Raw genomic sequence first — 20,479 nt, forward strand, 5'->3', positions numbered from 1 at the left:
ACCATATTTCCTTTGGTCAGTTTGTGCTATAAACACATTTAGATGTTTTGCAAACAATTTTAAATTGACACTTTTTATACTAAAAGGTATCAAACCAAAAATGTCAAAGGGACATGTAGCAAGACGGGACGGGTGTAGTTTTGACGAGGTGTCGTGTGTGACCCTCCGGCGAGAAATTTAAAAGGCATCCAGCAGCAGTTAGCAGCTAATTTGAAGAAGAGGGACAGCAGGCAAAAATGTCTGTAATTTTGGGGAGACAGTGTGGTCCGAGGGCTTATTACTCTTTGAGCAGAGGATAAGATGAACTGCCATATAACAGAGACAGTAAATGATCGTTCTTGCCACGTTATGCCATTGTTATTGTTAAGAAAGTGTGACCTGGTGTGTATGTTATGTTACACTGTTGTGTTACACCACACAGCCTTAAGGCATCTTTTGCTTCATTCATGCTGGCATGCTGTCTATAATCACACAGTGGGGGAGCATCAAGCATTCACTGTGTGGGTCTGCATGAAAAAGCAAAGCCGTCATATTAAGGGTCTTCGTTGCCGCCCTAAAAAATGCTACTTAGTGATCGATTCATCACTAGTTCCTCATCAGGACTGAGATGGAAATGATGCACAAGTGAATGTTTCTGCGAATGCTTCTTGTTTTTGCTTTCTCTTCTATTTAAATCTTTATTTGCTAGTATACTCTCTTTTTCCGCCAACTGTTTCCTTTTTCCCCTCTCTCTAGCATATGCCGTCTCACTGTGGGCCTTTGGCCTTTGATAATGGAGCTGTAAATCATGTTTAGAGGAGCCAGTTTGTGTTGTTGTTGGGGTGGGGGAGGCGGCGTAGTGAGGGAGGAACAGAGGAGGGCACGCCAAGAGGAGAGGAAACACTGGAGGCTTCCTGTGCGACAGTGCCGTCCTCTAGCCTGGCGACACTCCTCTGTGATAAGTGCAGATCATCAAGTGGGAGAACCCGTGTGTGAAAGGAGGATGAGGCTGTGCTCATGTGTGAATGGGAGGGAGGCAGCAGGCGAGCATCTGTGTGTTTCTGTGCAGCGGAGGGGGGAGGGGCCAGCAGCAGCGCAGTGCTCTGCTCAGCTGTTGAGCAAGCTGGTTTTTCTCTATGTGTCTCCTCCCGTTTCTCTCTCTCTCTCCGCTGGGCAGGGCTTGCTCCGTCTGCCTGAGCACTGCTGGCAGTGGGGAACCTCCGCGAAGCAAAGCAGGCTGCTGCTTTGGACAGCGCGGAGAAAGGCAGGCAAAAGCAGCAGACAGATGCACGCTGAGGGCCATCGGATTAAATGACTTCTGAGGACCTAACAAGAAATCTAACTATTCCCTTTGCCGGGCCAATTATGAAATAAAAACGATGAATCTTTACTGGTTTTTAAAGGGACTGGTCAATTAATTTTACCTTTACAGTAGGAGTTAATTCAGCTTCAAGATACATTGGAGGCAACATTGAGTTGTTTTAAGCTGTTGAAGTTTTTTCTGCAGTCTCACAACATGTTTACAGTGTAAACTTAAAGCTTCAGGTCACTATGACTAAAGCAAAATGGTGAACACATTTGGGGAAGAAAGCAATTCCCTGTGGGCATCGAATTCTGCAATATGTAATTTTGATGAGTACTGAAGCTCACACCGATTATTTTTCAAACTTAAAAAACTGTACCATGCATTGACACAAAGTGCAGGTAAAAGATGTATTTACTGTGATGGTATGTGGCGTGATATGCAGATTTTCTGACCTGCCTCTGTCCTGATTGCCCACTATAGATGGGGATGTCAGGAGCTCCATTTGGCCAGCAGTATGGTCAGGCCGGGGTGCAGCAGATGGGGGCAGCAGGCGTCAACGCCCAACAACTCCAGAACAAGACAGCCCTTTCCAACAACCTGCCCCAATTCCCTGCTGAGTTGAAGGGAGCTGGGAGTGTGCCAAACATGGTGAGTGTCACTTGAATCTTAAATTTGTCAAAGCCTCATTTTGTATTAGCTTAGTTACAGGGGTGAAAATTCGTCACCTTTTGGCGAAAATTATCTTTTGAATACAAAATTAGTCATTTGTGAGATTTCTGTAGATCCAAGGGTTGAATCCAAAGAGTTGAATGAGGTTGCGAAATGATTAGCGCTACTTCTATAAAATCTCCCCATATGCAATTTTTTCACTATCTCTACTTCAGGCAGCCAGAGTCAGGGACCAGTAAGCATTATAAATACGACATCCCTAGATAAAGGCCTTTGCACACTGAGTCTGATACGTTTTATTGTTGTCGTTGCGTAAATTTGCAATACGACACAAACTGAATAATTTTGCTCCCTCACTGCTCTCCACTGGAGTTACCTGTCTGGCTGTCACCTATGGATGTATTATAGGAAGTCTGGATACAGTCATGGAGGCGGGGCCCCATTCATTCCTATGAGAGCTTCTCATTGGCGCATGAAGCAAAAACAAAAAAGCTCTTTTTCCAAGTATGAAATATGAAAAAATACCCCGATCTACTGACCCATAAGGCATCCTCACTTGAGACTTACGGTGGCAGAGCGCGGCTGAGTGTGACCAAAGCGGGCAACTTCCGTCGGCAGAGTCACTGACATCCGGTTTAGGCATTTGCTAGCTTGAATGACAGTCTAAAAAATTGAATCTTGCAGCTCTCTTAGACTTTCCAAATGTCATCGAACTGGATGGCTTAAATCTAGATAGTAAAAAAAGTCATTTAACAGGAGTTTTCGCTCACAAAAAATTATTTACTGATTTTATAGACGTCTCTTTCCCAATGTAAATCAATAGGGAAGAGTCTTCGTGGGCCAGTGGGCATCATGTGACCGACCTGAACGTTGAAATTCCACTTTTGGCCACTGCAATATTTGCATCAGAGCCTGGCGCACTTCCTGCGGGCTTGCTGTCACCACTTTCTGCCCTTGTCTTGCATTTGGTACCATGGCTACATGAAGGAGCTGTCCTCCTTCTCTGTCTCCATGCTGTCTTTCTCTGTGTGCAGTCCTCATCCTCTATATCATCCTCCTCCTCTTCATCATCTTCCACCTGAATATTACTCTCTGACCTGTTGAAAGTATGCTATGTGAGTAGAGAAATGATACTATGAAACATGTTCCTCTGTCTTGTCTTTGATGTGACGTCCTTTAGATTTGCTTTATGCTTCTTCTGTTGCTTCACACGGCATCTACTCTGCAGACATGAGCACACTGTCTGCAACCATCAGCCTTGTGCTTTCATAAAAGGAGCTGTCGAAGAAACGTTGACTTGCTGTTACAAAGTACCCTTTGTTACCTTTGTTACCTTTTGTTACCTTTTGTGCAGTTTTAAGCGTTGGAAACAAAGCAAACACATCGTGCACACGGTCTCGGTAAATACAGTAGTAGTTTACGCTTTAATTTGGCTCTTATGTTTGTGTCATCCTCCTCTGTAAAGTTTGCTATGGTTTCTGCCCAAACTTGAGCTTAACACTTTGTGTGCACCAGCAACATTATGAAAACAGCAGCAGCAGTTGCAGATCTCCATCAGTGTCTACTCTGGATCTGCTCAGCCGCAGTTCCCAAGTGTGCTCAGAATTGCAATGCACAGTGTAGTTATGTATATTGATTATTACCAATAATCAAAGTAAGTAGGTCTGAGCATTATGGCTTTAAAATATTATCATAATATTTTAAGGATATATATCACAATACGTGATATATATCGCAGTATTTTTAAATGTCCTTTAAACGAATGTTAACTACTACAATAAAAGAATTATTGAGCAGTAAAGTTAAAGTAGCTACTGTCAAATAAAGTTGAATACACTACTGTCATATTTAAATTTAATAAAATATGGTTAGAGGGAAGTTAAATCAAGTATTTTCATAGTGAAATTTTAAAGCGTTTTGTTATGATAACAACTGTTGGTTGTTAGCATTAGCAGAGAGTTAAACAGATATCTCAACGCCTTAAACTGTGTGGATTCATTCACTGTGAGCAGGCAACAAACAAACAGCTCGCCAGTTCACTCATTACTAATATTTGCAAGTCACGCTGGTGCTCCATGGTCACAGAATATGACTAAATAGCCATGATCAGAGCTCTGCAGGCACAATCACGTGCATCACCTGCTCACGGTACCGCCACTACCGCTCATTAAGTTCACTGTAACCTGGAAACAGACAAACAGCTCTCTAGTTCATATATTAATTGTATTTGTGAATTACGGTTGTGCTCCATGGTCGCAAAATGTGACTAAATAGTCACAGCCTCGAGCCCTGCAAAAGCCCTCCTGTGTGTGTGCGTTTGTGTGTGTGTGTGTGTGTATCTGTCTGTCTATGTCTGTGTCTGTGAGAGGTGGAGAGCCATAGTAGAGAGCGAGAAAACCAGAATGCTGCGTGCTTATAAAAACGACGTAACAATTTATACTTGATGGTTGCGATAAAGATGCATTATATGTGTCTTATTGGACTGTTTGTTTCATCACAATACATTGCATTATATGTATGCATGTAAATGTATCCACACAGATTGGGAACCAAATGATAAAACAAACAAAAGCTAAACTGATTGTAGTAGTAATGTTTGACATATTAAATTAATTTATTGTAACACACAGATTAGATACTAATCCTGCCAACCTTACTGTTTAGGCCTAAGCTTCAGGCAGCGCACATATTATCTGCATACAGCTTGTCTGATTAGATAGTGCTATAACCACATTATCTGTATTTCTTACTTGCACTTAAAAACCTTGCAAAAAAACTGAAAACTGCATTAAAGGCAACATATTTGTCCACTCTGATATTTGTGAATATTTGCACTTTTGTCCAGTACAGACTTAAACTCTTTGAAGGCATAAAGGAAACAGAGCCTGGAGCTATGCAAATGTGTTTGGGAAGCACGAAATGCAAGTCCAATCATTCTGTTTTTGACAAAGTTAATATTTTGATTTAATAGATTTTCCTTGTTTAGCACTTGCCTCACATGTCATGCAAAAGAAACAGTTTTCTCCATGAATTTAATGCATTACAGGGTGAGAAATTGATAAACAAAGTTCATTTGGAGTATGAGATATTCCTTTAGCTTTCCATCCAGCCTTCTCTTTCTTCTGTTATCTTCATTTTAATTACTCCTTTTCCTTTTCCGACATCTCCAAGCCCTTGCCATACATGAAGATAATCTTTGAATCTTTGATCTGTGCCTAATGTGTTTTTATTTGCGCTCTTTTGCAGTCCCAGATGCAGCAGCAGGTAGCATCGGTGGGCATGGTCCCCGGGGCTGGTGGTGTGTCGGCGGGCCCAACGGCAGACCCCGAGAAGCGCAAACTCATTCAGCAGCAGCTGGTCCTGTTGCTCCACGCACACAAGTGCCAGCGGCGGGAGCAGGCCAACGGGGAGGTGAGGGCCTGCACTCTGCCCCATTGCCGCACCATGAAGAACGTCCTCAACCACATGACCCACTGCCAGGCTGGCAAGTCGTGCCAGGGTGAGTGAAAGAGATATGACGAAGCCAAATCTTTCATTTTTAACTGACTTCTGTTTGAATGTTTTCACCTGTGTGATCACAAGAATTCAAACTAGTATCTGATAAAGAAATGAACCCACTTAGATTTCTATCCAGAAACGTTAACTGCACCTTGTGTGTTGTTAGCAGCTGTAATCAGAGTATGTAATGTGGGCACGGTGCCAGTAACTTAACATACTACAGGAACAACTCAGCAAAAGGTGTTGATGACTTGTTGTAGTTTTGAGTTCACCCAAGCTGCCAAAAGCGCAGGTCGCCTTCAGCTCTTTATAAAACAGCTCGCCAATATTGTCCTTAACAAAATGATTTATTGATCTACACGTAGCTGAGGACTGCTAAAAGAAGTTTTGTTAAATTTGCATCACGAAGTCACACCAAACAACCAAATTACTTTGCTGCTAGACAGATAGTGCAGAAGGAGTTATTGTGATTAAAGAGTCTTGATTAAAAAAGATCAGTATTGTTGACCCTGTTTAACTTCTGTTTAATAGAGGCAGCATGATGCGAGGTGAGTTTTAATCGCTTAAGTTGCATTGTTTCACACTATGTGAAGCAGTTAGCTCTTGTGTTTCATTACTTAAATAGAGCCACTCTTCACTCTTGACCTGCTAAGCCCTGAATGCTCCCGTGACTGTGACAACATCAGCAAACATTAATTTAATCTTTTTTTGTAAACGGCTGTCATGACGGTTGTACTCCATTTCCTCAACTGCAGTGGCAGCAAGCAGCTGCCTTCTGACAGCTGTGGTGGAGTAAGCTGTAATAAAGGGGTCACTAGAGGTTGATGAACTTTGAACTCTGATATTTATACTGTTTATACTCTCAGAGTAGATTCAAAGATACATTTATGGTTTTACAACGTGCACAACTGCTTTTACATCATTATTTGCATATTGTACTTTAGCAATTGAGTTTTTTTGGCTTCACTGTATTTTAAGCAGACATGGTGATGGGTTTGATCACTTTATTTCACTCATCTTTATTGTGGCAGTGTATGATTTCAGTGTTTTCTTAGTCTGTTTTTGGCTTGATAGCTGGCTGCTGTGTAGGTCATAAACACTGCCCCCTCGATGTTAGTGGATTGAACATTGTCCAAACTAAAAGATCAAAAAACATATCAAAAGATTTGATCCCAAAGATGTTTAGTTCTTATCATGCTGATGTTTGTTCAAGTGTTGTGTCTAATAAGTTTGGTTTTAAATACTTATTCGATGCTATAAAAATGGGCTTTTGACATCATGACTGACAGCTATGTGTGCAATTCGGTGTCGTCGCTATCCTTGACAGTGCTTGCAGTTGGTCAGATGGGTGTATGGGCAGGAACTTGACACTGTGGAGATTGCCACTGAGCAGACTTTGGCTCCAAATGACCATCAGCACAGGACAGCAGCAGCGGTATTAGGGATATTTTGGCTTTTTTTGTGCACTGAGGATGGGAGATGCGTTTTCCATCTTTATATAGATCTTTGGTGTTACTCTAATGGCTATTGATCTTTCAAAATATATAGACGCTGAAAGCCATGGTTGCCAGCAGTCCTGTGTTTTGTCCTCTTTTTGTTTATAGCCATTCTATGACTGCCTTTCATTCATTCTGAATCTGTCGTACGCTAGGTTCATTTGAAGTATGAGTAGTTGCTGTGACATTGACAGCACATTTAGATGCAGCAGCCAGTAGCTCCTCAAATCCTTGCTAACACCATGGCCCCTTCTGCTGATGCACAACTTTTCTATGATAGAGAAGCACTTATCAACATCAGGAAAAGTTGTGTGGAGTTTGGACTAAATGCAGCAGACTTCACGAGGATCTTCACCAACGGCATATGCTGAATGGACAGTCAGACCAGGGGGGAGAAACGAAACTGAAAGCACCGGATGAAGAGAGGGAGGAGAGCCGGCATCAGGGCAAGGCTGACCCAACTTGGACCGAGAGCTTTTCCTCTACCAAGCCTTCTGGCTAATGTCCACTCACAGGAGAATAAAGTGGATTAGATGTGATTGAGGCTCACTCAGCAACGAATCCTAGACTGCTGTGCGTACATCTTCACAGAGTGATGGCTAATCCCTAACATCCCTGATCAAGCCTTTGGGCAGGATGGGCGGAACTTGTTCAGAGCCGACAGGTCACAAGACTCTAATGTAAATTCAAAAAATGCATTGCAGGAATTGAATGATGCCATCAGCAGCACCCGGATGGAATTTTTCATAGCAGCTGCTGATTTTTATCAACTCATCCTTCAACTCCAAAGATGTAGCAAGATCAAATACAACTGAAGTTTAGTTTTTTAAACTTTGTTTAGAAAATGACTAATAAATCTAACTTCTACCTACTTCTACCTTCTAATGGACGATGGCTGCGCAGCCTCCTCAAGTTGCACAGGGATTGCCTTGCACCTCCCCAGAAATTTAACGGCATGTCGCGGCAACGAATAAATGTCACATACTGCTGAATAACTTAATTATCAAACCTTACACTATGTCTTTGTTTCACTTTTATTTTTCCCCAGTGGCTCACTGTGCATCATCCAGACAGATCATCTCCCACTGGAAGAACTGTACGCGGCACGACTGTCCAGTCTGCCTGCCTTTGAAGAATGCTAGTGACAAGAGGAACCAGCAGCGTGAGTAACTCCAGCAGCTTTGCTAATATTCATGTATAAAAACATATAAAATGCATATGGGTTAAGTTCAAGGTTAACACAGAACCATAATAAAGAATTTCTGAATGGTTTTTATTGAGGATTCAATAAAAAAAGGGAAGGAAAACATCTTTGATACCTTGTAAACTGTTCATCAAGGCAGTTGTCACTCAGCAGCGAGCCTCCAGTCATTGTGTATGAGTGGATAAAGTGCTGCCACCTGCAGGTTGTGTCTCCCCGCCTCAGCGCTGCACTGGTTCGCTGAATGCAAGAGCTGGAACAGTCAGAGGATTCCTCTAGAAAGGCTGGACCTGTAATCTGACACCCAGGGGAGGGGCTCTGTGGCTCTGCTATCAGTGGGGGCAGGGTCTTTGGACAGCATGCTCTCTGATTGGTTAAAAGGCCCTATGACAGATTTAAATCCCCCACAGAGGCAGCATGCTTCCTGTCAGCAATCAACACAGCAGGGAGCAGTGCTGGGATTTTAGATGGAGGCCTGCTCTGGAAGATGGTCTTTTGCTTGAAGACATTTCTTCTTGAAAATAAATATTTTCTCTTTTACACAGGAAAAAAAAATAACAGTTGGTATATATAATGATTTTACATGTTTAAAGAAAAAAGAAAATATATATTTACAGATAGCATATTTATACATGTGTCTGTAGACATGTATTTTTTCTGTATATATAGATACTTTTTATACATCAAAACTATTTTTATTAGTCAAATGTTTGTTTAACTTGTTACCTTTACTTTTTTCTTATATTTTATAACCAAATAGTATTCAGTAATCTTCACATATGATGATGCAGAATTACAAATTGATGTTCTTATTTTTTAACAGTACCCCCCCCAAATATCACTTCCCTGCTTATAACACAAAATAAATGAATTATTATTATTACTATTATTATTATTAGTAGTAGTAGTTGTATAAGTATACAATAAATTATATAGTATAGGTAGAAGATTAATTGTACAACTAATAAAAAGGCATCTGGTAATTTGCAACCTAACCTAGGGTTTCTGCAGGTCTTTAAAAGGTTTTAAAAGGTCTTCATTTCAATTGCATAAATATTGGGCCCTTAAAGTCATTAAATTGTATTGCATTTTAATTTATTAGGTCTTAACAGCCAAATAACAGTCCCATCCATCGTTAAATTTCCTGTTAAAACGAGTCAAGCTGGTATGCTTTGAAAATCAAATCTTTAAACCCACAACTTAACTTAATGCTGTCTTTTTACTTAATATTTACACTGTCAGGTTAGCAAATGAAGATAAACCTAAATCTCTCTAATAACCATATTCCTTCCTACCTCTGCATAGGACCACATATAACCTACTTAACTTTATACTTATCTCCAATGCTTGAATGAGAAAATTATGATTTGTGTAGAAAAACAGTCTAATATTTGATTAAAAAAGTGATATTAAAGCATGAAATTTTGTAGTCTGATACCTGTAGACACCATCACCTAACCCAAAGCATTACTTGCAGTTGCCTTGTATGTACCCACACTGCATATTTGCCTTCTCATACAAGCACTTAATGTACCTAGATACGCACGACTGCATGCAGTTATTTGTGTTTCATACCCATGTATGTTTTCATGTTTATAAATTAGAATCCATCAGAAGTTGTAGCTGCTGTTTAATTATCAAAGTGTGTTAATTAAATGCTTTATGTAATACTGCCAAACAATGTTTTTATTTCCTCCTCTTCTCCCTCCAGCCATGCTAAGTTCTCCCGGGGCTAGCCTGCAGAATGCCATCAGTACAGTGGGGCCTGGCCAGCCCAGTGCCACAGCCATCAACAGCGCTGCCACACACATCGACCCCAGCTCCATGCAGAGGGCCTACGCTGCCCTCGGCCTGCCGTATGGGAACCAGTCCCCTGCTCAGGTCCAGGGACAGGGTCCTGCTCAGCAAAACCCCCAGGGCTCTCAGCACCAGCAGCTGCGAAATATGAACCCTCTAGGTACAGGAGAGATTGCTATTTTATAGAATTATGCACAGAAGATAACACCATTATAAATCTGTTGCTTAGCCATTTTCTTGTTAACCTTTGTGAATGATGATGTGCGTTTATCAGGCACTAATCAGATGAACCAGATGGCAGGAGGCATGGGTGTCCCCTCTTCAGACCAGGCTGGCATGCACTCCGACTCCTCTCTACCATCCACGCTCAACAAGTGAGAATCTTATGTGATGTAGCTGACCTTTAATTCACATATGACGGTTTAGGGAGCTCTATGATCCCTCGTTTGGTCCTGTCAACCAAATCAGCTTTGAGTGCATCTGCTGCTGACAAAATATGCATGATTCAGTCTGTTCTCTGTTCCTGTGATTTTTTTTTTTTAAATATGATTTTAAAAATGTATTTTGGAGGACAAATATTTTATAGCCTTGAATTACAAATTCTAAAAATAAAACCTATGGAATTATGGCGTTATAAATATTAAATTTTTTTGTAAGTAATTGTTTCTTTCTTTCTCTGTCTTGTAGTCAGCTGATGCCAGATGGGTCGGTAGCGGGAGGCATGGGAAATCTGCCCACTGCCACCCCTCTCTCTGCTTCGGGGGTGAGGAAGGCCTGGCATGAACACGTCACTCAGGACCTGCGCACCCACCTGGTGCACAAACTGTGAGTCCAAAATTGAAACAAATGTGTGATAAATACTGTACAAATATAAATAGTGCTGTCACATGAAAACAGAGTAGAATTTTACGCTCCATGTTTGTTGCTGAGTTTTGTATTTTTCTGTCCTCTCTCTTCAGTGTACAAGCCATATTCCCCACCCCAGACCCTGCAGCACTGAAAGACCGGCGAATGGAGAACCTGGTTGCGTATGCACGCAAGGTTGAGGGTGACATGTACGAGTCAGCTAACAGCAGGGTAAATAATATAGAACACACCATATATCGTCACACTTTTACAACCTGAGTGCTGTCATGCCATCCTCAGTTTTTAATCCTAAAGCCATTCTGTTGTCACTATGAGAGCAGAGAATTTAAACCAGAACTAGAGACAGAGGCTCAATCCTTGTACCACCCCCGCCCCCTTTTTGATGACATACAATGCCAAAGTTTCTGCACTTGTTACCGCTCATCTAATATCAGTATTGACTTGCAGGGTAGGAGCACAGGCTGCTGACGTTAGTCTACAGAGCACTGCTAGCTGCCTCGTTCTGAAGCAGTGATATTTTTAATTGATGCCATGTTTGATCGATTGATAGCTTGAAACTTGTCGCACCTGTTAATGTAAATACCAGTATCGACAACTACCGATGACGAATCAGGTTCTTGAAGGGTTGTCCCATTTACTTTTTGTAACCTTGTTCTGAGGGGCAAGGTGGCACTTGAAAATGACGGGTAGGAGTAAAAATAAGAAATTGGATTAAACCCAGGACACTCACTCATTCTTCTTTTAAAATTGTCTCGTTTGCCTTTTGTTTCTTCTCGTCCTCTCTCTAGGATGAGTATTACCACTTCCTGGCAGAGAAGATATACAAAATTCAGAAGGAGTTGGAGGAGAAGAGACGCTCACGGCTCCAGAAACAGCCTGGCATGGTGGGCACAGCTGGGCCACAGCAACCTGGAATGGCTCCCAACGCCATGGGGCCAGGACAGGCCGTCCGACCTCCCAGTAAGTAACCAAACTCTCTGCACTCTGGGTGACAAAAACTAAAGGGGGAAGACGCAATTTAAAAAAAAATTGTCTTTTTCTCTCCACCTTTATGCAAGCACAGAGCATTTTTCGTAACTGATGGAAACAAATACATAAACGCTATTATATCGTGTCCTCTCTCAGATGGACCTGTGCCTATGCCCAACATGCCAAATCAGATCATGAACCGTATGCAGGTGCCCCAAGGTATGTGTTCAATCTTTGCTTTCTTAGCAGGTGTTTTCCAGGGAAAGCACTCCATATGTGCTTTTGCGGCTAACCTTCGTAGGTCTTTGTTTAAGATTGCTATCGTATTTATGTTTAAATGTTATACAGATAGCTGGTAAGCATCTCATCATTGAAGTGAGTCAAGTTTCTTGTGCCGACCCGATTGTTTAAAAAGCTGGATGAATTTGTCAGAACTGTGGCGTTAAATTGAGCTGGTTCAGTGCCTCTTCCAGCCCAGTAGGACACGGAATATTAAATTACAACTCCCAAGTATAATAAACAAGTACATAATTGTGTGTATCTGTTCCCACAGGAATCAATCAGTTTAATCCAATGGCAATGCAGAATGCGCAGATGTCTCAGGCACCCATGGGAGCACGTGCTCCCTCCCCCATGAACCATCCACAGCAGATGAACATGAGCTCCGTCCCAGCGGTTAGAGCTTTCTCTTCTGTCTCCCTGCTTTACTTCTCCTCTCCTCTCTCTTTAAAACAGTCGTTTAAAAATTGGTTCAACTTGCTCTTTTTTCTGAACCATTTTCCAGTTTTTTGTCACTATGTTTGTTTTGTTCTCTCAGATGTTCAGTTCATCTTGAGCTGGGCTGCACAATTAATCAGATATTAATCATCACGATCATCACGATTTTGGCTTTCCACAATTAAATGAGCTTAAAATTTGTGCTCAGAGAAGACTGTCAAATCGTCCGCCTCGTAAACTTACAACCAGCCTTCACTTAAAAAACTGTCATGCCGTTTTATGTGTACCCTGTAGCAGTAACCAGTGAAAAACTTTGCGATTGCATACGGGCCAAGCAAAAATCATCTATCGATCAACCATCATCATCTGTTGTCAAGAAGTATTTTGTATTTAGGGGACAACAAATCATGTGCAAAGAATGCATGAAACTTGTGTTTGTGTGAAAAAGACATTAAAGACATGCAACTAACTTGTTGCACCACATAAAAAACCCCAATTTGCTTTGGGATGAATTCATGATGGCCAAGAAGAATAATGTTGCTAACTTAACCTCACTAAATCCCTGCCTTGTCCAGCATCAAGTCAGACATCAATAACCGCGACGCCGTACAGCGCGTCACGGTACCATGACAGCCGATAACTGATGCATTTGCATGCCATTCTGCCAAAATATGTGTCCAATAAATAGGGCTTTCTTACAGTTGCATTTTGTAATGGCATATTTACTGTTAGTTGAATTAGTTAGCTGAATTTTGGGTACAGTTTTAAGAAGACCGTAATTATAATTCTTATTTTGAAAAGATTTGAGCATTAGCAGGAATGCAGCACAATGTGAAAGTTAAAGCATCACTTTGTGAATTTAATTTAAGTGCAATAAAAGTATCTCCCTAAAATGTATGAATAATCATGAAAAAATAATTGTGATCTCAATATTGATTTAAAAAAAAACCCAGATATTCATTTTTGCCCTTATTGTACGGCCCTACTCTCTTACAGTGATTGCTCATTTCTTTGACACTACATAAATATGGAATTTGCTTCCTCTGACTTTTGATCTGTTGCCATGCCGTGTTTTGATTCAGCACATTGTTTTGTTTGTAAGTTACACCACAGGGCGTTCAGCAGACTGTTGTAGTGGTAGCATACTTGTATGCTGCATTCCATTCACTTTATTTTACTTGGCAGACACTGGATACTATAAAGGCCTGCTGCCATAATGACTTGACTTGATCTGTTGCATCTCACTTCTCTGTCTTCAGATGGGTATGTCCCCGTCAAGGATGCCTCAGACTCAAGGAATGATGGGTAGTCATGCTAATAACATGGTTTCTCAGCCAGCCAACCAGGGCCAGTTCCTGCCACAGGGCCAGTTCACTGCCGCTGCAGGTGGGACGATGAATGTGAATGTAGGCTTGGGCCAGCCCCTACCACAGGCTGCTGTCACACAGGTGAGGACACTTGTGTTGTGCTTCATCAGGGTTCCCCTGGACCCTTAAATAGTCTTTAAAGGCATTTAATTCATTACACAAACTACAAGGCCTTATTACTACAAGGCCTCTGACTGGAAAATAATGATGAATTACTGAATTCTTCTTGGATTAATGTTGCCAAAAAGTCAAGTTTTATATTTCAGTTAATATATTCAAAATTCTCCCTCACCTTAAGTAGTTTTAATGTTGGTTCATTTTTTTCTCTCATTTTTTTTTTTTTTTAAATTAGTCTTAAATATCATCTAAAAACAGATAAAAAAAAAATCTTTAATTTTGCTTGCTTTAAGCTGTAGGAACCCTGTTCATGCTCTTAGCACCCTCAGTGCTACTTGAATGTATGTGTGCTAACTGTGCATCCCTCTTTGTTGCAGCAGTCACAGAACTCTAACCTCCCACTGAATGCAATGGGATCACTTGGCTCCCAGCTGCCCTGTGGCCCTGCAGCCCAGCCCACCCTGGGCACCACCCCTCCACCCAATGCCTCTGCCAGCATGCAGCCCCAGCAGCAGCAGCAGCAGCAGCAGCAGCAGCAGCAACAGCTGCAGCAGCACCATGCTCCTGCACAGGCCCAGGGGCCACCGCAGCCCTCAACCCCCGCCTCCACTGGCGGGCCCTCCTCCACCCCAACCCACATACCCAGTAGCCTCCCTGGTCCCCCCTCAGCCCTGGGCACACCTGATCCCTCTGCGCCGCTTACACCCCTGCAGCTGCAGACAGAACCCCCCAGTCAGATGCAGCAGCCCAACTCAGTGCAGGCACAGCACCCCAGCACACCGGTGAGATGCTGGTTCTTACGGGAAACTAACTGTAGCTCTTGTTTTGCTTAGGCTTTTGCCAGCGTATGTAAACCCTTTGAAACCTGCAAATTGGCCTTACGTCTTTCATAAACATGGGAAGGCAGTAAGCAATGATAGAGGAAATGGTCAAAAACGTAGTAAGAAATTAGTAAAAAAAAAGTACAAGAAAATCATTAAAAAACACAACAAAAACAAGAGGAGAAAGTGCTTAGAAATTATAATAATTCTGTAACATAATCTTTCATAGCTTTTTTGTCTTTTTTTCCCTAGACATTTTTTCCTAGCTTTTTCAAAAACTATTTTTGAAATCTTCTCAATTTAGTGGAACATTTCTCACCAAGTTGCTCATTGCCTTTCCCCCCTTGTGTTCGAAAGAAACCACACCAATTTGCTGCAGTGTCAGAGATTTAAATACTCGTGAAAGGCATCCAAAAGCAGCACATAAAAGGTGATATTGCTCCAGGTTCCAAAGGTTTAAAGCTGACCAAACAATTCTTAAAGGAATATTTCAGTTTTTTCAGAGAGGATCACTGACAGTCAATCCTTACTTTGCTTATTAATAAATATTACTTGATTTATAAATGATTAGCATTGTAATCAGGATGTCTTGTCCTCTTCTTTTTGAAGTTGTCCCAGGCAGCAGCGAGTATAGACAACAGAGTGCCCACCCCAGCCTCTGTGGCTGAGCTGAGCTCCCAGCAGGCTCTGCCAGACATGAGCAGCACTGAAGCCAAACCTGAAGTAAAAGACGAAGACGACGACAGCAACTCTGGAAAGAAGCAGCCAGATGTGAAAATGGAGGTATGTTTGGGATTAAAGCGATAATTTTGTAATTAGTATGTAAGAAAGGTATAGTTGAGACAAGAGACGGAAAGAAATATACTTATGTTGACTGTAGGTCAGACAAGAAGCCGTCTGCTGTTGACGATGATCCGTAGTCCAGCACAACCTGTTCTGCTCACATTTCATGTCCGAAAAAGTAAATTCGACTTGCGGCTTTTCACTCTCCCACAGTAAAGTGGTGTGCTTCCCATTAAATTCATTAATTACTAGACTGTCTCTCGGCTCAGCACCGTAGGATAGCTAGTTAACCATGGTTGTGTTCACATAGCAGGACGATGAAACCAAACCCCTGCTGGTGAAGAAGGAGGAGCCAGATGCAGCTGAGCCAAAGCAAGAACCAATGGAAACTGAGGAAAAGAAGCCGGAGATGAAGGCAGAACCCAAAGAAGAGGAGGAAAGTGGGGCCAACGGCACATCGACCACCTCCACGCCTCAGAGCCGCAAAAAAAGTAAGAACACAGAATTCATTTATATTCAGTAAGTGTGTAATAATATATTACGGTATGATGTTCTGTGATACAAATATTTGAAGATTTGTGAGCGAGACAATGGTTCACAATATCAAGTAAATACGTTTAAAGTATATTAATTTTAGCTCATGTTTTAGTGAAATCCATTAAACAAGAGTAAAATTCTACAGCTGTTTGTCTCATTGTCTCATTACTCTTCAGTATACATTAATGCTATAACAGCAGTTTTATTGATTCTGATAATCTTCTATCATGCTTTAATTAGATTAGGCTTATCATAGTGCATTTATACACCTAACTTTAAATTAAAATCTTGTTTAGAGAGGCCAAGCCCCCCCCCTCCTTTTGGTGGACCTCGATGGGACCTTATTTGGGAAAGAATATGTATGTTAGTCAGCAGCGAGAGGCAAATCATTTTTTAGTCCCGTTTGAATAATGCCATGTAGTACCCACATGATGTTTTTTCAATTAACCAGATCATTTTGAAAGCCAAGAAATTTGCAGTTTGTTGTAAAACTGTTGAAGTATAGATAAACTGTCAAAATACATAATTAGAAAGACTGCACAAGTTGTGTGAATGACATCACAGCTTTCTTTCTCGCTTAAGCCATAACGTTTATGTTACATACTGGGATATACTCAGACATTAACAGGTCTTGTTCGTACTCTTGCTTCCCGGCTGATGAAAAGACCACTAGTTGCTAGGTAAAACACACCAGGTAAGATAACGTAACACATGTGCGTGAAACATAACTAAGTTATAGCTAGCTGGTGGTGGTGACATACATCCTGCGAGACAAGAGATGTGTTTCACTGAGCAGTTTCACGCAAAACTCACCGGTACTACGACAAATCTATGACACACGGCAACTTTCTGGACTTACAGAATTATCTTTTTAATTAACAAACATCATGTATAATTCATGGCACAATTCAAACAGGCTCAAAAATGTGTCTCTCACCATTAACAGCAGCTCATTTTTTTCTGAAATAAGGTGCCATAGGGGACACTGGAAGGAGAAGGACGTCGCTTCTCTATTTGTATCCACCTGTATGCTGTTTGTGTTTGATTTCTAATAACATTATTTTTCGTTTGTTCAGTTTTCAAGCCAGAAGAACTGAGACAAGCCCTAATGCCGACACTTGAGGCCCTCTACAGGCAAGACCCAGAGTCACTGCCCTTCAGACAGCCTGTAGACCCCATGCTACTAGGCATCCCTGTGAGTGACCACGATTATACACACACCTTAATAAACAACATTGCAAGACCCACAGAGAATACTGTCAAGCACGATTTACTCATTCCTGCATATGTGTTTCACCTGCTGCACAGGACTACTTTGACATTGTGAAGAATCCCATCGACTTATCCACCATCAAGCGCAAGCTGGACACGGGTCAGTACCAGGAGCCGTGGCAGTACGTGGACGACGTGTGGCTCATGTTCAACAACGCCTGGCTGTACAACCGTAAAACATCCCGTGTTTACAAGTACTGCACCAAACTGGCAGAAGTGTTTGAAGCAGAGATCGATCCCGTCATGCAGGGCCTGGGCTACTGCTGCGGCAGGAAGGTGAGATAATATGGAATGGAGAATTTCACTTTTTACTACATTTATCATGTCATTATATTTACCTGTATGTGGATGTAGACTTGAGTGCAAACTGTTTGTAACAATGACACGGATTGTTAATGTTTCTCTGATGTTTCCGCAGTATGAGTTCTCACCCCAGACGCTGTGTTGCTATGGCAAACAGTTGTGTACCATTTCCAGGGACGGCACCTACTACAGCTACCAGAACAGGTAAAAATGTGTGCTGACTCTGCAGAGAGGGAGGAAGGGTTATAAAGGAAAGGTGTGCAGCTTCATTCTTAAAGATAAAACACGAACACCACTTCATATACAGCCATACCAGTCAACAACGATGTGAGGACGTCTTTCACATGACATTTCCTTTTTAAGGGTGTCACAGACACCACTGAGAGTTGTATATTGTGGCCCAGCAGACTGTGCATGATCTGGCCCGTGTTGTCCTCATATGTCCGTTGTGCCTGAGAACCAGCACCAAAGCTCCCCCTGCTGTGCAGAATCTGCTCCTGCACCTCCATCATTTCAATGCAACACCACTCAACTATTGCAGATTCTGAGAGGTTTACCTATTTGTTCCTGTTATACACTAGAAGACTTTGAATACTTTTAAAAGTTTGCAGTCACACACTACAAGATGTTGCAAAAACTGGGGATTTTGCAGAGTCGAAATTTATAAGACTACATCTAGATTCCTTTTGAGATTATGTTCCTTCCTGGTCCTGGTGAAAGATATTACGCAAGACTACCTTTAAAAAATATGAAATATTAACAATGTCTTTTATGTCCGCAAAAACACATAACTCGAGAGACACAAGATAAAAGGCTTCGTATATTGACAGCATTCTTTTCAATTGTGGCATCAATATAATCTGTAAGCAGGGTTTCTGCTGATCCTTAAAAAGTTTTAAAAGGCATTGAATTAATTAATCTAAAAGATAAGGCCTTAATTGGTATCATAATGTCTCAAATCAATCTTTCAAAAATCTTAAAAATTTGAATTTTATCAATCCTTTTTTCCCCCAAAGTTGCATTGTAAAATCGAGATTCAAAAGAATTGGTAACATTTTTTTTTTTTTTTTTAAATGCCTTTTGCGTCAGAATCACTCAGATCAGTATAGCGGAGTCAACAACACTCAAATTTTGCTTCCAGCTGGGATGCTCGGAGATTTTATGGCATGGCTGAAACAGGTCTGAGGCAAAGAATACAAGGCTGGGTGTCATTTATGCGAAAAGCTTTTTAAACTTGGCATGATGAGAATCAAGACAGTGGAATTCCACATGCAGAGTTAGAAACACAAAAACGCCAAGAAAACTCACCAAAAAACGAGTGAGACAAGTATTTCCCCAGTTATGTTCAGTTCAAGTTTGTTTTTCCTTCCCACATTTTCGTTATTGCAAAATTGGTCTAAAAAATGTCTTAAATCTAATTTGCTGTAAGCTGTAGGTACTCTGTATAAAGTTAAACTGCGTTTGCGTACAAACATTTTTGATTTTGCTGCCTCAACGTGCTACCAGCCTCTGTTGGTAAGCTGTGCAATTGTTGTGGGAGGAAATTGTGGGTACCAGAAGGTGAACCGTTTCAAACATTAAGATTTCCCACTGAATTAAGTGCTGGTTGGTCGATCAGCTGCTCACTTAATTAAACACAGACTCTGCTGACCCCTCAACTCCATCCGTTTCTCCTCCTTTTGCACTGTACAAAAGAACAGAGACCTGTTCATGTTCGTATGCCCCCTCCAGCTTACTGTCCACTTTGTTGGCTTGTTGTTGTTTGGTGTTGCAGCTATTGGTTATTGACAAAAGTTTATATAATTGATAATCAGTATTTCCATGAGCAGAGCGTAAAAATTTACAGTAATATTAAACATGTTTAATTGTGTTGTAATATCAAGACAAACATTTCTTGCGTAGGGCCGGCGTTAGAATTCAAGACTTCCAACAAAATGTCAGTGTTCATTCAGTATATTGTGCTCGAAGGTCTAAGGAAATTTTTATGTTGATCAAATATTGATCTAGATTCTTCTAAGTGTTAGGACTGAAATAACCTTGACTGAAGTTAATTTCGTTAAGTGACGAAACAGTTTTTCTATAAGACCTTCACATTTGTATTTATCACTCATTCCGTCTCCCCGGCATGGCCATACCATTCCTTCATCAGCTCATAATGCATGTTATAAATGTGATATCTTATGTTGTAAATGACTGCAGTGAAATAGTGCTAATTTTTAATGTTTTCATATCTCAGCATGCAGGTAGATAGTGTCGTGTCAACATACATTAGTTTCTGAACATTTATTTGCTGTTTACCATTATTAACATTTTAGCACGTTTCCCCCATTTCTGTTCCAGTTTGAATGAGTGGCTGGATCATGACCATTTCAACTGTCACTAACATGTACCTCTGCCTGTGTGTGTGTGTATATGTGTGTGTCCCTCTGTCTGTCCGCTGTCCATGCTCCGCCCTCGGTTGTTGCCGTGCGCTCCGTTTACTCTGCATTCTGCCACCTGTGCGCCGGTTTGCCTGTGCTGCTACTGTGTGTGCTGGCTGCAGTTCACCCAAATATGGCCTTATTGCCGACAGGTATCACTTCTGTGAGAAGTGCTTCAACGAGATCCAGGGCAACAGTGTGACCCTGGGGGACGACCCAGCACAGCCACAGACGTAAGTTACCAGGCCCGGGCAGCCTGAACACCACCTGATGATCCTCTTGCGTGATTATCAGGCTGTTTTCTCTTGACTTTATTCTGCGGAAAGGGTTTTCGATCAAATTTGGTTGTTGTTTTTTTCT

The 20,479-nt window shown here is 41.5% G+C and overlaps 1 protein-coding gene across 5 annotated transcripts in view; it reads left to right on the forward strand.

Annotated features, from left to right (window-relative positions):
• The window catches only part of crebbpb (CREB binding protein b), a 47,162-nt gene that overhangs the window by 14,436 nt on the left and 12,247 nt on the right, over nucleotides 1-20,479 (forward strand). Inside the window, exons 3-20 of one of the 5 annotated variants that reach the window (XM_042505213.1) lie at nucleotides 1,766-1,933; nucleotides 5,201-5,453; nucleotides 7,997-8,110; nucleotides 9,861-10,106; nucleotides 10,221-10,320; nucleotides 10,634-10,771; nucleotides 10,906-11,023; nucleotides 11,602-11,773; nucleotides 11,939-12,001; nucleotides 12,336-12,457; nucleotides 13,759-13,947; nucleotides 14,361-14,765; nucleotides 15,414-15,587; nucleotides 15,898-16,078; nucleotides 17,201-17,319; nucleotides 17,433-17,672; nucleotides 17,815-17,903; nucleotides 20,242-20,352. In XM_042505213.1, the coding sequence (XP_042361147.1) occupies nucleotides 1,766-1,933; nucleotides 5,201-5,453; nucleotides 7,997-8,110; nucleotides 9,861-10,106; nucleotides 10,221-10,320; nucleotides 10,634-10,771; nucleotides 10,906-11,023; nucleotides 11,602-11,773; nucleotides 11,939-12,001; nucleotides 12,336-12,457; nucleotides 13,759-13,947; nucleotides 14,361-14,765; nucleotides 15,414-15,587; nucleotides 15,898-16,078; nucleotides 17,201-17,319; nucleotides 17,433-17,672; nucleotides 17,815-17,903; nucleotides 20,242-20,352 (3,002 nt within the window). The remainder of the gene's footprint in view (nucleotides 1-1,765; nucleotides 1,934-5,200; nucleotides 5,454-7,996; nucleotides 8,111-9,860; nucleotides 10,107-10,220; nucleotides 10,321-10,633; nucleotides 10,772-10,905; nucleotides 11,024-11,601; nucleotides 11,774-11,938; nucleotides 12,002-12,335; nucleotides 12,458-13,758; nucleotides 13,948-14,360; nucleotides 14,766-15,413; nucleotides 15,588-15,897; nucleotides 16,079-17,200; nucleotides 17,320-17,432; nucleotides 17,673-17,814; nucleotides 17,904-20,241; nucleotides 20,353-20,479) is intronic. The other 4 variants (XM_042505217.1, XM_042505215.1, XM_042505218.1 and 1 more) reach the window with 4 other exon arrangements.

Source organism: Plectropomus leopardus, chromosome 17 (assembly GCF_008729295.1).
Source record: "Plectropomus leopardus isolate mb chromosome 17, YSFRI_Pleo_2.0, whole genome shotgun sequence".
Lineage (NCBI taxonomy): Eukaryota > Metazoa > Chordata > Actinopteri > Perciformes > Serranidae > Plectropomus > Plectropomus leopardus.